Raw genomic sequence first — 12,284 nt, 5'->3', positions numbered from 1 at the left:
TTGACTTAGCTATTACTGCACTTCACAGTTCAATCCAATATATCCCTGATCCTTGGATTCTGTGTTCCCTATGTAGTCATAATTGTGATTGCTATTCCAAGCTATGAAGATGCAAGACGATTGAGGCAGGTCAGGGCTGCTTTGCGTATGATGACCATCATGGGGAGGCTGCTTGAAGTTGCATCCATGTTTGACTAATTAATTTTGCAAGCTGTACTGTAAGTACCAGTTCATTACCAGACTTGGCTTCCACAGTGTGTTTTCTCTCTCCATCACTGGTGAAATTGCTAGTGAAGCATGCAGACAAAACACACACAAATGAATGAAGTAAATAAATAAACATGAGCCACTCATAAAGTGGAAACAGTTTAAGCTAGCATCTTCTTTGTGGTCTTGGTGCTATTAAAATGAGTGAACATGAAAATATTTGTACTAAACTACTAATTTGCAATCTTCTTTGACGTTATTAGCCATAATTCTTAATATCTGCCATTAAAAATGACACATACTTGGCATGAAAGAAAGTCCTCCTTCCCTTGGTCACTATAAAAAATATCTGTAAAAGCTGAGGTCACTATTGCTGTAAGTGTTATATAGCAGCAGTTCTCAACCAGCCTTTAGCTTTGACCACATGATGGTTGCAAATATGTTCACAGATCAATTGTTGTTTTATATGTTATGCTTCGCCATAGTTATCACATTATAAAATGCATATTGAAAGGCTGCTTCCTAAATGTTTTCCTGGTCCAACTAAAACCATTTTTGTTGCTTCTCTCATCTTGGTATTATATGTCTTTTATTTCTGGTTGATCCCACCTCTAAATTCTATGCCATGCTATAGAATGCAAGGTTTTCAGGGAGCGTAATTGTCGGACTTGTTTGCAAAAAGTGGTTTTCTGTGGGCAAGCAGATGGCAACTACTGGATGGCATGTGTTCTATATCAGAAACTAGAGTTGATGTGGTTTATCCAATGCAGTTTTCTGAATCAGCACCCCAAATAAACAAACCGAATCTAAACTTGACCAAAAACTGATTTGTAACCCTTTTGGTACTAATGTTGGAGAGTGGTCCCTGGTCAAAAAAAGATTGGGAACCACTGCTTTAGAAGTTGAAAAAGTTGCCTTTTGGTACTAAACTGAACCATGGATGCATCTACACCAGTGGTTCCCAAACTTATTTGGCCTACCGCCCCCTTTCCAGAAAAAGTATTACGCAGTGCCCCCTGGAAAGGGGGGCGTGGCTTAGAGGGGTGGGCGTGGCTCCTGCACAAAAGGGTGGGGCTGAGCCTCTCCCCTAGTCCAAGATGCAGGGCTGGGAGGGGGAGGTGGGCAGGGCCACAAATGGGCGGTCAGGACTGGGATGGGCGGAGTTACGAGCTCTGAGGCAGGGCTGAGCTTCTATCCTTGTCCTGCGGCGCCTGCCAGGACCAGGGGGCAGGGCTAGAGGAGGGGGTGGGGCATCTTCCCAAGTGCCTGACAGGGCTGAACCTCTATACCCCACCCCCGTGTTATAACAAGCGCCTCAGGGGAGGTATACAGAGGCTCAGCCCTGTCTCGTGCTCTTGGGAAGAGGCCCTGCCCCCACCCCTAGCCCCGCCCTTTAGTCCTAAAAGGCCTCTCAGGAGAGGCTCAGCCCTGTCTCAGGCTCTTGGAAGGAGGCCCTGCCCCCTTCCCTAACAGGCGCCTCAGGAGAGGTATAGATAGATTCTCAGCCCTGTCTTGGGCTCTTGGGAAGAAGCCACACCTACTCCTCTAGCTCCACCCCCTGTGTGTCCTAACAGGCGCCTCAGGTGCTCAGCCCTGTCTCCGGCCCTTGGAAAGAGGCCCTTCCCCCCCCCCCCCCCCCATCTCCTAATAGGTGCCATCACCACCCCCTGGATCGCTGCAGCGCCCACCAGTGCCCACTTTGGGAATCACTGATCTACACTATAGGATTAATGCCATTTACACAAGCCTTGTAGGTAAAGGTAAAGGTTTCCCCTGACGTTAAGTCCAGTCATGTCTGACTCTGGGGGTTGGTGCTCATCTCCATTTCTAAGCCGAAGAGCCGACATTGTCCGTAAACACCTCCAAGGTCATGTGGCCGGCATGACTGCATGGAGCGCTGTTACCTTCCCTCCGGAGCAGTACCTATTGATCTACTCACATTGGCATGTTTTTGAACTGCTAGGTTGGCAGAAGCTGGAGCAATAGCGGGCGCTCACTCCGCTCCCAGGATTTGAACCTGCGACCTTTTGGTCTGCAAGTTCAGCAGCTCAGCGCTTTAACACACTTTGCCACCGGGGGAAGCCTTGTATCTCAATCCAAATCCCTCTCCCTTGACTAAAGAGAACAAACTGCCGCCTTCTGGATGTTATTATATCCCAGCTCCTCTTAGCTTTAGTCCTGGTGTTCAATGATGAGAAAGACTGGAGTTGCAGTCCAGCATATGGGCTGCATAAAATGACACCTGGGGCCTTGAGTTTTGACAGGCGTGGTGCTGGCACGCAGTTCTTTCTTTTCATAGAATCATAGAATCATAGAATAGTAGAGTTGGAAGAGACCACATGGGCCATCCAGTCCAACCCCCTGCTAAGAAGCAGGAAATCGCATTCAAAGCACCCCCGACAGATGGCCATCCAGCCTCTGCTTAAAAGCCTCCAAAGAAGGAGCCTCCACCACGGCCCCGGGGAGAGAGTTCCACTGCCGAACAGCCCTCACTGTGAGGAAGTTCTTCCTGATGTTCAGGTGGAATCTCCTTTCCTGTAGTTTGAAGACATTGTTCCGTGTCCTAGTCTGCAGGGCAGCAGAAAACAAGCTTGCTCCCTCCTCCCTATGACTTCCCCTCACATATTTGTACATGGCTATCATGTCTCCTCTCAGCCTTCTCTTCTGCAGGCTAAACATGCCCAGCTCTTTAAGCCGCTCCTCATAGGGCTTGTTCTCCAGACCCTTAATCATTTTAGTTGCCCTCCTCTGGACGCTTTCCAGCTTGTCAACATCTCCCTTCAAATGTGGTGCCCAAAATTGGACACAGTATTCCAGGTGTGGTCTGACCAAGGCAGAATAGAGGGGGAGCATAACTTCCCTGGATCTAGACGCTATTCCCCTATTGATGCAGGCCAGAATCCCATTGGCTTTTTTAGCAGCGCATCACATTGTTGGCTCATGTTTAACTTGTTGTCCACGAGGACTCCAAGGTCTTTTTCGCACACACTGCTGTCAAGCCAGGCGTCCCCCATTCTGTATCTTTGATTTCCATTTTTTCTGCCGAAGTGAAGTATCTTGCATTTGTCCCTGTTGAACTTCATTTTGTTAGTTTTGGCCCATCTCTCTAGTCTGTCAAGATCGTTTTGCCCTCTTGTGTCTGTCAGACAGGCATTGGAAGCATAGAGCAGAGAGGACACACAGGGCAAAAGGATGCACTTCCTTAGCATCTTTGTCAAAGTGTGCTTTTGCGGGAAAGGGAGGCTTTTCTCTCTCTTCTGGCGCGTCCTCCTCTTCGCTGGGGCTTCGGCAGGTGGGGCGGCAGGAGGAGGAGGAGGAGGAGCAGCAGCTGGAAGGGGGAGCAGCGTGTTCCGGAGCGGGCGAGCGAGGGGGGCGCCGCGGAAGCTCTTCCTGCTTGGCGATCAGTCTCCTTCCCCCTCCCCAAAGTCGTGCCAAAGCCCGAGGAACCCCCTCCTCTCCCCGGCGAAGAGGGCCAACCCGCATTAAGAGACAACCTGCCGCCCCGCCCAGCAGCCTCGCCGCTTTGTTGCCGCCGCGGCCGCCAGCATGTCGGGCCACCAAGGCAAAAAGAGCATCCCCCACCTTACGGTGAGCCTCCAGGGAGGGAGGAAAGGAGGGAGGGGCCGGGCAGCCGTGGAGCCACGCGAAGGGAGCCTCTCCTGGGGGGGGAGAGAGGGAGGGGAGGGCATGGCAAGCTCTGGATCCAGGAGAAGAACAAAAGAGAAAGGGAGGCGGGCGGCGCCTTTGCCATTCTTCTTTGGGAACGGGAAGCACCTGCAATGAAGTACTTGCATTTTTGAGGGAGGGAGGAAGGCGCCTCTTCCACAGAACCCTCATCCGAAGAGAGAGAGCCCTTCCCAGGAAGGATGGAGCGGCTCAAATCCAAGGAGGCATGTAGCAGCCTTAGCCCACCCTCCTATGAGGCCGCTGGGCCATTCCCTCCTATGAGCAGCTCCTCCTGAACCCATTCAGCTGAAGAAGAGCCAGAGCAGTCATCCAACCAGGCCCCTCTCCATTACTGAATTCAAGCGCTTTGACTCTCATGATTCAACCCTATTTTTGGGAGCATATTTCTTATCAGATTTTTTTAACTTTCCCCATTACAACTTGTACTGCATATACCTCTGCTACACACCTTTTATCTACTTAAGGTAAAGGTTTTTGCGTGACATTAAGTCTAGTCTGCATGGAGCGCCGTTACCTTCCCGCTGGAGCGGTATCTATTAATCTACTCACATTTGCATGTTTTCGAACTAAAGCTTTATCACAGATCCTTGTTTCAACAAGCCCAATTTCCCAAAACCAAATTCTCACAGGAACAAAAAGTGAGGCGAAATCTTCTGAACAGGGGCACAGACAGCAAAACAAAAACTGCAGGACTGTTAATCCTTCCCTATATATATATATATATATATATATATATATATATATATATATATATATATATATATACACACACACACACACACACACACACACACACACACACACATATATAAAGTAAAGGTAAAGGTTCATAGAATCATAGAATCATAGAATAGTAGAGTTGGAAGAGACCACATGGGCCATCCAGTCCAACCCCCTGCTAAGAAGCAGGAAATCGCATTCAAAGCACCCCCGACAGATGGCCATCCAGCCTCTGCTTAAAAGCCTCCAAAGAAGGAGCCTCCACCACAGCCCCGGGGAGAGAGTTCCACTGTTGAACAGCTCTCACAGTGAGGAAGTTCTTCCTGATGTTCAAGTGGAATCTCCTTTCCTGTAGTTTGAAGCCATTGTTCCGCGTCCTAGTCTGCAGGGCAGCAGAAAACAAGCTTGCTCCCTCCTCCCTATGACTTCCCCTCACATATTTGTACATGGCTATCATGTCTCCTCTCAGCCTTCTCTTCTGCAGGCTAAACATGCCCAGCTCTTTAAGCCGCTCCTCATAGGGCTTGTTCTCCAGACCCTTAATCATTTTAGTCGCCCTCCTCTGGACGCTTTCCAGCTTGTCAACATCTCCCTTCAACTGTGGTGCCCAAAATTGGACACAGTATTCCAGGTGTGGTCTGACCAAGGCAGAATAGAGGGGGAGCATAACTTCCCTGGATCTAGACGCTATTCCCCTATTGATGCAGGCCAGAATCCCATTGGCTTTTTTAGCAGCCGCATCACATTGTTGGCTCATGTTTAACTTGTTGTCCACAAGGACTCCAAGGTCTTTTTCGCACACACTGCTGTCAAGCCAGGCGTCCCCCATTCTGTATCTTTGATTTCCATTTTTTCTGCCGAAGTGAAGTATCTTGCATTTGTCCCTGTTGAACTTCATTTTGTTAGTTTCGGCCCATCTCTCTAGTCTGTCAAGATCGTTTTGAATTCTGCTCCTGTCTTCTGGAGTGTTAGCTATCCCTCCCAGTTTTGTGTCGTCTGCAAACTTGATGATCGTGCCTTCTAACCCTTCGTCTAAGTCGTTAATAAAGATGTTGAACAGATCGGGCCCAGGACGGAACCCTGCGGCACTCCACTTGTCACTTCTTTCCATGATGAAGACGACGCATTGGTGAGCACCCTTTGGGTTCGTTCGCTTAGCCAATTACAGATCCACCTAACCGTAGTTTTGTCTAGCCCACATTTTACTAGTTTGTTTGCCAGAAGGTCGTTCCCTGACGTTAAGTCCAGTCATGTCTGACTCTGGGGGTTGGTGCTCATTTCCATTTATAAGCCGAAGAGCCGGTGTTGTCCGTAGACACCTCCAAGGTCATGTGGCTGGCATGACTGCATAGAGACCGTTACCTTCCCTCTGGAGCAGTACCTATTGATCTACCCACATTCACATGTTTTCCAGCTGCTAGGTTGGCAGAAGCTGGGGCTGACAGTGGAAGCTTACCCTGCTCCCCGGACTCAAACTGCCAATCTTATAAATGTTTTATTTCATTATTATTATTGACACAACGACATTGTATGACACAGCAAACAAGATAGATAGGCTGGATTTCGTATCACAAAATCACAAGTCGAACACTTCCCAAGTGTTTAGGACTGTGTGATGTATTTTCGAATGATGCGTGCAGATCCCAGCAGGGTATTATTATTACGTATATCTTTCCCCTCTTCCCCTTCCCTTTATTTTGTGCCACCTTCACTAGGACCAAAAGGAACCCCAGTGGCGAAGTGTGTTAAAGCACTGAGCTGCTGAACTTGCAGACTGAAAGGTTGCAGGTTCAAATCCCGGGAGCGGAATGAGCGCCCGCTGTTAGCTCCAGCTTCTGCCAACCTAGCAGTTTGAAAACATGCCAATGGGAGTAGATCAATAGGTACCGCTCCGGCGGGAAGGTAACAGCGCTCCATGCAGTCATGCCGGCCACATGACCTTGGAGGTGTCTACGCACAACACCGGCTCTTCGGCTTAGAAATGGAGATGAGCACCAACCCCCAGAGTCAGACATGACTGGACTTAACGTCAGGGGAAAACCTTTACCTTAACCTCACCAGGACCAACCAACTCATATTGTTTCACAAGTCCAAAATTTCATTGTTCCTATTGCTGTTTTGTATCCTTTTCTCACATTAAAGATATACTCAGTAAATTTTCTCAATATTTTCCAAAAATCTGTTTGTTTTCACATTCCCCTTTTAATTTTAATATTGCAAGTCAGCTTGTCATTAATAGCTATGTTCCAACTTTCCCTGTACCATTCTCCCAATTGAATTTCCTTCTTTTCTTTCCAGTTTTTTGCTATTAGCAATTTTGCTGCTGTTATCAAATTAGAAACCAATTCTTTCTCCTCTTGTGAGGGAACTGTGTTGTCATGCATAAGTAATAATGCTGATTTTGGTATATTCTCTAGCTGTATTTTTATTAATACTCTTATTTTTTTAAATATCATTTCCCAAAAAAATTAGTATAATTGTACATGACCACCACATATGAAGATATGACCCTATTTCCTGACAGCCTCTCCAACACTGATTTGAATTTTTTTTAATCAACCTTATTTAATCTAATGGGGGTTAGGTACCACTGCCATATTGTTTTGTAATAGTTTTCCTTAATTCTTATGGACATATTTTTAAATAATCTCATATTCTATATCCTTGCCCATTCTTGATTATTCAGTATTTTCCCCAAATCTATTTTTCATGCTTCCTTCAAACAAACTTGTTCTTGTTCATCCATTAATAATAGTTTATAGATATCACTTACTGAGCCTTTTAATGTTACATTCTCTTCTTTAACCTCCCTTTGAGTTATCATGTTTTCAATTTTTGTTTATTCCCTACCCCATTATACTTTTTCCTTATATTTTTTTTCTTTATATCACCAGTTGTAGACACTTGTACCACTCTAAGTCTCTTCCCATTATTTCATCATTATCCTTTCCATATTTATCATCTTCAGATACCAGTCTTTTATTTCATTATGCCTCTTCCACTAAATTCTACTTCAAGTTCTTTTTAAAAATTTGTCGGGAAGTTTTCTGTCATTAGAACTGGCATGATAGGAGAAATACTTGGCATTAGGTTTTTTTTATAACTCCCTCAGATCTCAAAAATATTTTTAAAAGGGGTTTTAAAATTATTATACCATTTCTTTTTACCTATTCCTCTATTATCCCTATAAAATATATTCTAATTTCAATTCTAATTTTTTAACAATCAATTAGTCAACAATTTATTACTGTCTATGACCAGTATATAATTTTTTTTATCATCTTCTTTGAGCCCACTGGTTCTCAATCTTCCTAATGCCACAACACCTTCATACAGTTCCTCGTGTTGTGGTGACCTCAACCATAAATTATTTTTTGTTGCTACTTCATAACGATCATTTTGCTACTGTTATGTAAATATCTGATATGCGGGATGTATTTTCATTCACTGGACCAGATTTGGCACAAATACCCAATACGCCCAAATTTGAATACTGGAGGGATTGGGAGGGGATTGATTTTGTCATTTGGGAGTTGTGGTTGCTGGGATTTATAGTTCACCTACAATCTAAGAGCATTCTGAACTCCACCAACGATGGAATTGAACCAAACATGGCACACAGAACTCCCATGACGAACAGAAAATGCTGAAAGGGTTTGGTGGGCATTGACCTTGAGTTTTGGAGTTGTAGTTCATCCACTTCCAGAGCACTGTGGATTCCAAACAATGATGGATCTGCATCAAACTTGGCATGAATACTCAATATGCCCAAATTTGAACACTGGTGGAGTTTGGGGAAAATAGACCTTGCTATTTGGGAGTTGTAGTTGGTGTAATTTATAGTTCACCTACAACAAAAGAGCCCCTTGAACCCCACCAATGATAGAATTGGGCCAAACTTCCCACACAGAACCCCCATGACCAACAGAAAATACTGGAGGGATTTGGGTTTCTAAGACCATCAGAAATACGTGTTTTCTGATGGTCTTTAGCGGCCCCTGCCTAACCCCCCTTGCAACCCCCCCCCCAGGGGTCCCAACCCCCAGGTTGAGAAATGCTGTTCTAGCCACTCCAAGCTCTAATGGTCATGATTCAACCCTTAAGCTTTCTTTGTAAAGGCAGCGCAGGAGATGAAGGGTTGCTGCTGTCATGCATGCCACTGGTGTCACATTCATTTTCATCCAGGCCACAATCAGCCTTATGGTTGCCTTCAAAAGACTGTTGAATCCTTGGATGGAGGATCTGTGGATATTATAGGAAGGCTGTCTATAATATTTTTACATACTGTTCAGTGCCCTTTAGTTTTTACCTAGTTTGCATCCCCAAATGTTACTGAACAACAACCCTCATCCCTTCTGATTATTATCCAGCAAGCAGACTAGGGCAAATGAAGATTGTAACCTAAATGCACTTGTGGGAAAAGGGAAAAGATTAAAGGAGATTTTTTAAAGTCAGACATCATACCCAGAAGCCTTGCATCTAAATTTCCAATTCCACTCTCCTGACTGAACAGAACAAACTACAAACTTCCAGATGTTGTTCTATCACAACTCTCATTCACTCTATTGATCCTTGCTTTTTTATTTTTCCATATGAATTTGTTTATATCCTTTGTCCAGATTTTGAATAAATGGTCTGTTCTTATTATTGGTAGTGATTGAAACAGAAATAATAATTTAGGTAAAACCATCATTTTTATTATGGCAATTTGACCCATCAGAGATATGTTTAAAAATTTCCATCTTTCTAAATCTGTTTTGATTTTTATCCATGTTGCTTCATAGTTTTTTTTTAGTAATTTGGAAGTATTTACCTAGAAGTATTCCTAAATATTTTATATTTTTGACTATGGTTAATCCTGAGATTTTTTTGTAGTTTCCTTTTTTCTTTTCATCTATATTTTTAGTCATTATTTTGGTTTCCCCTTTTTTTAATTTGAAGCCGGCCAATTTTCCAAAATTTTCAAATTTCTCTATCCATATGTTCAAATTTTGAAGTGGGTTTTCTATTATGCATATGACATCATCTGCGTATGCCCTTATTGTATAATTGTAGTTTCTTATTCTTAATCCTTCTAATTTGTTATCATCTTTAATTTCTTTCATGAGAGTTTCCAAAATCATTATAAATAGTAGGGGTGATAATGGGTATCCTTGTCTTGTGCCTCTCTTTATTTTAATTGTTTGTTCACTTTCTTTACTGTTTATAATGATTGAAGCTTCTTGGTTTGTGTATATTGATTTTATTGTGTTTTGGAAGTTATGCCCCATATCCAATTCTTCTATTAATATAAATAAATAATCTCAGTTCACTTTGTCAAATGCTTTCTCAGCATCAATAAATAATAGGACTAATTTTGTTGTTGTTGTGTACTTCGTAGTATTCTATTGTGTTAATAAGTATTCTGATATTGTCTTTAATTTGTCTTTTTGGTAGAAACCTTACCTGGTCTTCTGATATACAGTCTTTTAGAAATAATTTTAGTCTGGGTGCCATAATCAAAGTGAAGATTCTGTAGTCGTTATTCAAAAGTGATATCGGTCTGTAATTATTTATTTCTGTTGGGTCTGTGTTTCTTTATGTATTAGTGTTATATTTGCCTATTCCCATGACTTAGGTTTTCTAATATATCATTTAAAATATCTTTTAAGAGTGGGGCTAGCTCGTCCTTAAATGTTGTATAAAGTAATGCTGTGTATCCATCCGGACCGGGTGCCTTGTTATTTTTAAGGCTATTTATTGCGATATCACTTTCACTCATTGATATAGGGTTGTTTAACGTTTTCCTTTGTTCTTCAGTGATTTTTGGTAGATTAAGCTGACATAAGTGTTTCATTATATCTTCTTTAGAAACATATTCCTTATTATATAGATCTTTATAAAATTAATAAATTGTTTAAATATTTGACTCTTATTCACTCTAGTCATGATGTCGAATGATGAAGAATACAGGAATTGTAGTCCAGCATCTGAAGGGCTGCATAAAATGTCTTGGTGGGTCTTGGGTTTGACACATGTGATGTAGGTCATTTTCTGATCTTTACAGAGAAAGGAAATCTTCTCTGCTCTTTAGGTGGGAAGCAGAGCACGATCTGTATTTTATAGTGGTCTACTACAGATGCAGGGATCTGACATATAGCAGATAGGAAAGGAATGCCAAGAAAGTCAACAGGAAGGGAAACTGCTCTCTCAGTTGCTTCTTGTTGTCACTGCAGGTCTTTAAAGTTCTTTCATCCCACTTTCAAACCAACCACTTAGGCTCCAGTTTAATTGGTATTGAAGAAAGTAGTTTCGATATGCAGACAGACAGGCCCTATATCGCAGGATCTGGCCCTAGGTTTTCTGCTTTAAACTGGATTATATGAGTCCACATTGCCAGATAATCTTGAGAGAAACAGAAAACCTGGAATCAGATCCTGGGATATAGGGCCTGTCTTGAAGGGCCCTTAGGAACTCCTGGAACCAATTTGAGTCTCTGGTGGTGATGACACAAACCACATTGCACTGATTCACACTGAGGGCTTTATTTAGCACACTTTTCTAGCTTTAAACTGCATTAAAAAGCCAGTGTAGATCGTAACTCAGTTTCCCCTTCCAGCTGCAGCCATTAATCAAATGCTGATAGTGTTTCAGACCACATAATCAATCAGAAAGTAAAAACAATCAATGCCCCCCTCCAAGACAGTAGGAAATTGGAAAGCTTTTAAAGGAACACATAGAACATGTTCCTGATTAAAGCATAGGTGGTCCCTATGGGTTAGAATGTGTAGCTAGAGCTAGGTTTGGAGCATCCCTACGATGACTACTCATTTGTACCCTCTGGATGTCAAAGAGACATTTATATATTAAATGAAAGCAGAAGCAAACTACATGGAAACCTGTTTCTTGTTTTACTAATGAGTATTTTAAAATTCCATTAATGTTAGGTTTATGCATTCTGAGAACCACTAACCTGAATAGAAGTGATGTATCATACATTGCAAGTAACAAAAGGCCCATCTACACTGAACATGCCAGTGTCTACCTGGAAGGTGGGCTTATAAAGGTGGGCCTTATGGATGCATTAAGGGTCGCCTTTCACCTATTTTCCTTGACATTTGTTGTCTAGCTGCCTCCATTTGAATCTAGCTTCAAACTGCATTAAAAGGTCAGTACAGGTGGCCCAAAGCTTGATCAAATGTCCTGATTTTGGTGCTTGCTTGCAACTAGAAAAATGCTGGGTTGTCATACATCTTTATTTTTGTCTAGAGAAGTATCTCTAATGATTCTCAAAACTGAAACTATCCCTTTGAAACACATGCTAAAACACAATCATTAGAGGCAACCACTAAGGACATATCAAAACAAAATATTTTTTTAAAAATAGCACTGAAAATCAGCAAGATCTGAAACTGCAGTGAAAAAGACCACTATAGAGAATGCTTTCTGGACAGGAGAGGGCAGTCTTATGATACAAAAGAGCAAAGTGGGTGTGTGGGTGTGTTTAATAAACCTCTGTCATGGCTCAGAAGTATTTCTATTCTGATTTATTTTGTAAATTGAATTGATGCTGGTCCTTGTTAAAAAGAATTAGGACTCTGTGCTTCCTTATTTAAGAAAAGCATGCAGTATTCCAGATGTGGTGCTGTCACTCCCAGTATTCCTTACTGTAGAATATGCTGTATAGTGTA

The 12,284-nt window shown here is 42.8% G+C and overlaps 1 protein-coding gene across 2 annotated transcripts in view; it reads left to right on the top strand.

The window, feature by feature from the left end:
- crmp1 (collapsin response mediator protein 1) overlaps nt 1-12,284 on the top strand; it is a 49,203-nt gene that overhangs the window by 6,870 nt on the left and 30,049 nt on the right. Inside the window, exon 1 of one of the 2 annotated variants that reach the window (XM_003221375.4) lies at nt 3,589-3,795. The exons of the other annotated variant lie outside the window; for it this stretch is intronic. Within the exon in view, the coding sequence (XP_003221423.1) occupies nt 3,754-3,795 (42 nt within the window). The 5' untranslated portion in view covers nt 3,589-3,753. Of the gene's footprint in view, nt 1-3,588; nt 3,796-12,284 lie in introns of those variants that run through there. 2 annotated transcript variants of the gene reach the window in all.

This window comes from Anolis carolinensis, chromosome 5, assembly GCF_035594765.1.
Source record: "Anolis carolinensis isolate JA03-04 chromosome 5, rAnoCar3.1.pri, whole genome shotgun sequence".
In the NCBI taxonomy this organism is placed as follows: Eukaryota; Metazoa; Chordata; class Lepidosauria; order Squamata; family Dactyloidae; genus Anolis; species Anolis carolinensis.
The sequence above is the reverse complement of the archived record's forward strand: the minus strand, read 5'-3'. Positions and strand labels throughout refer to the sequence as shown.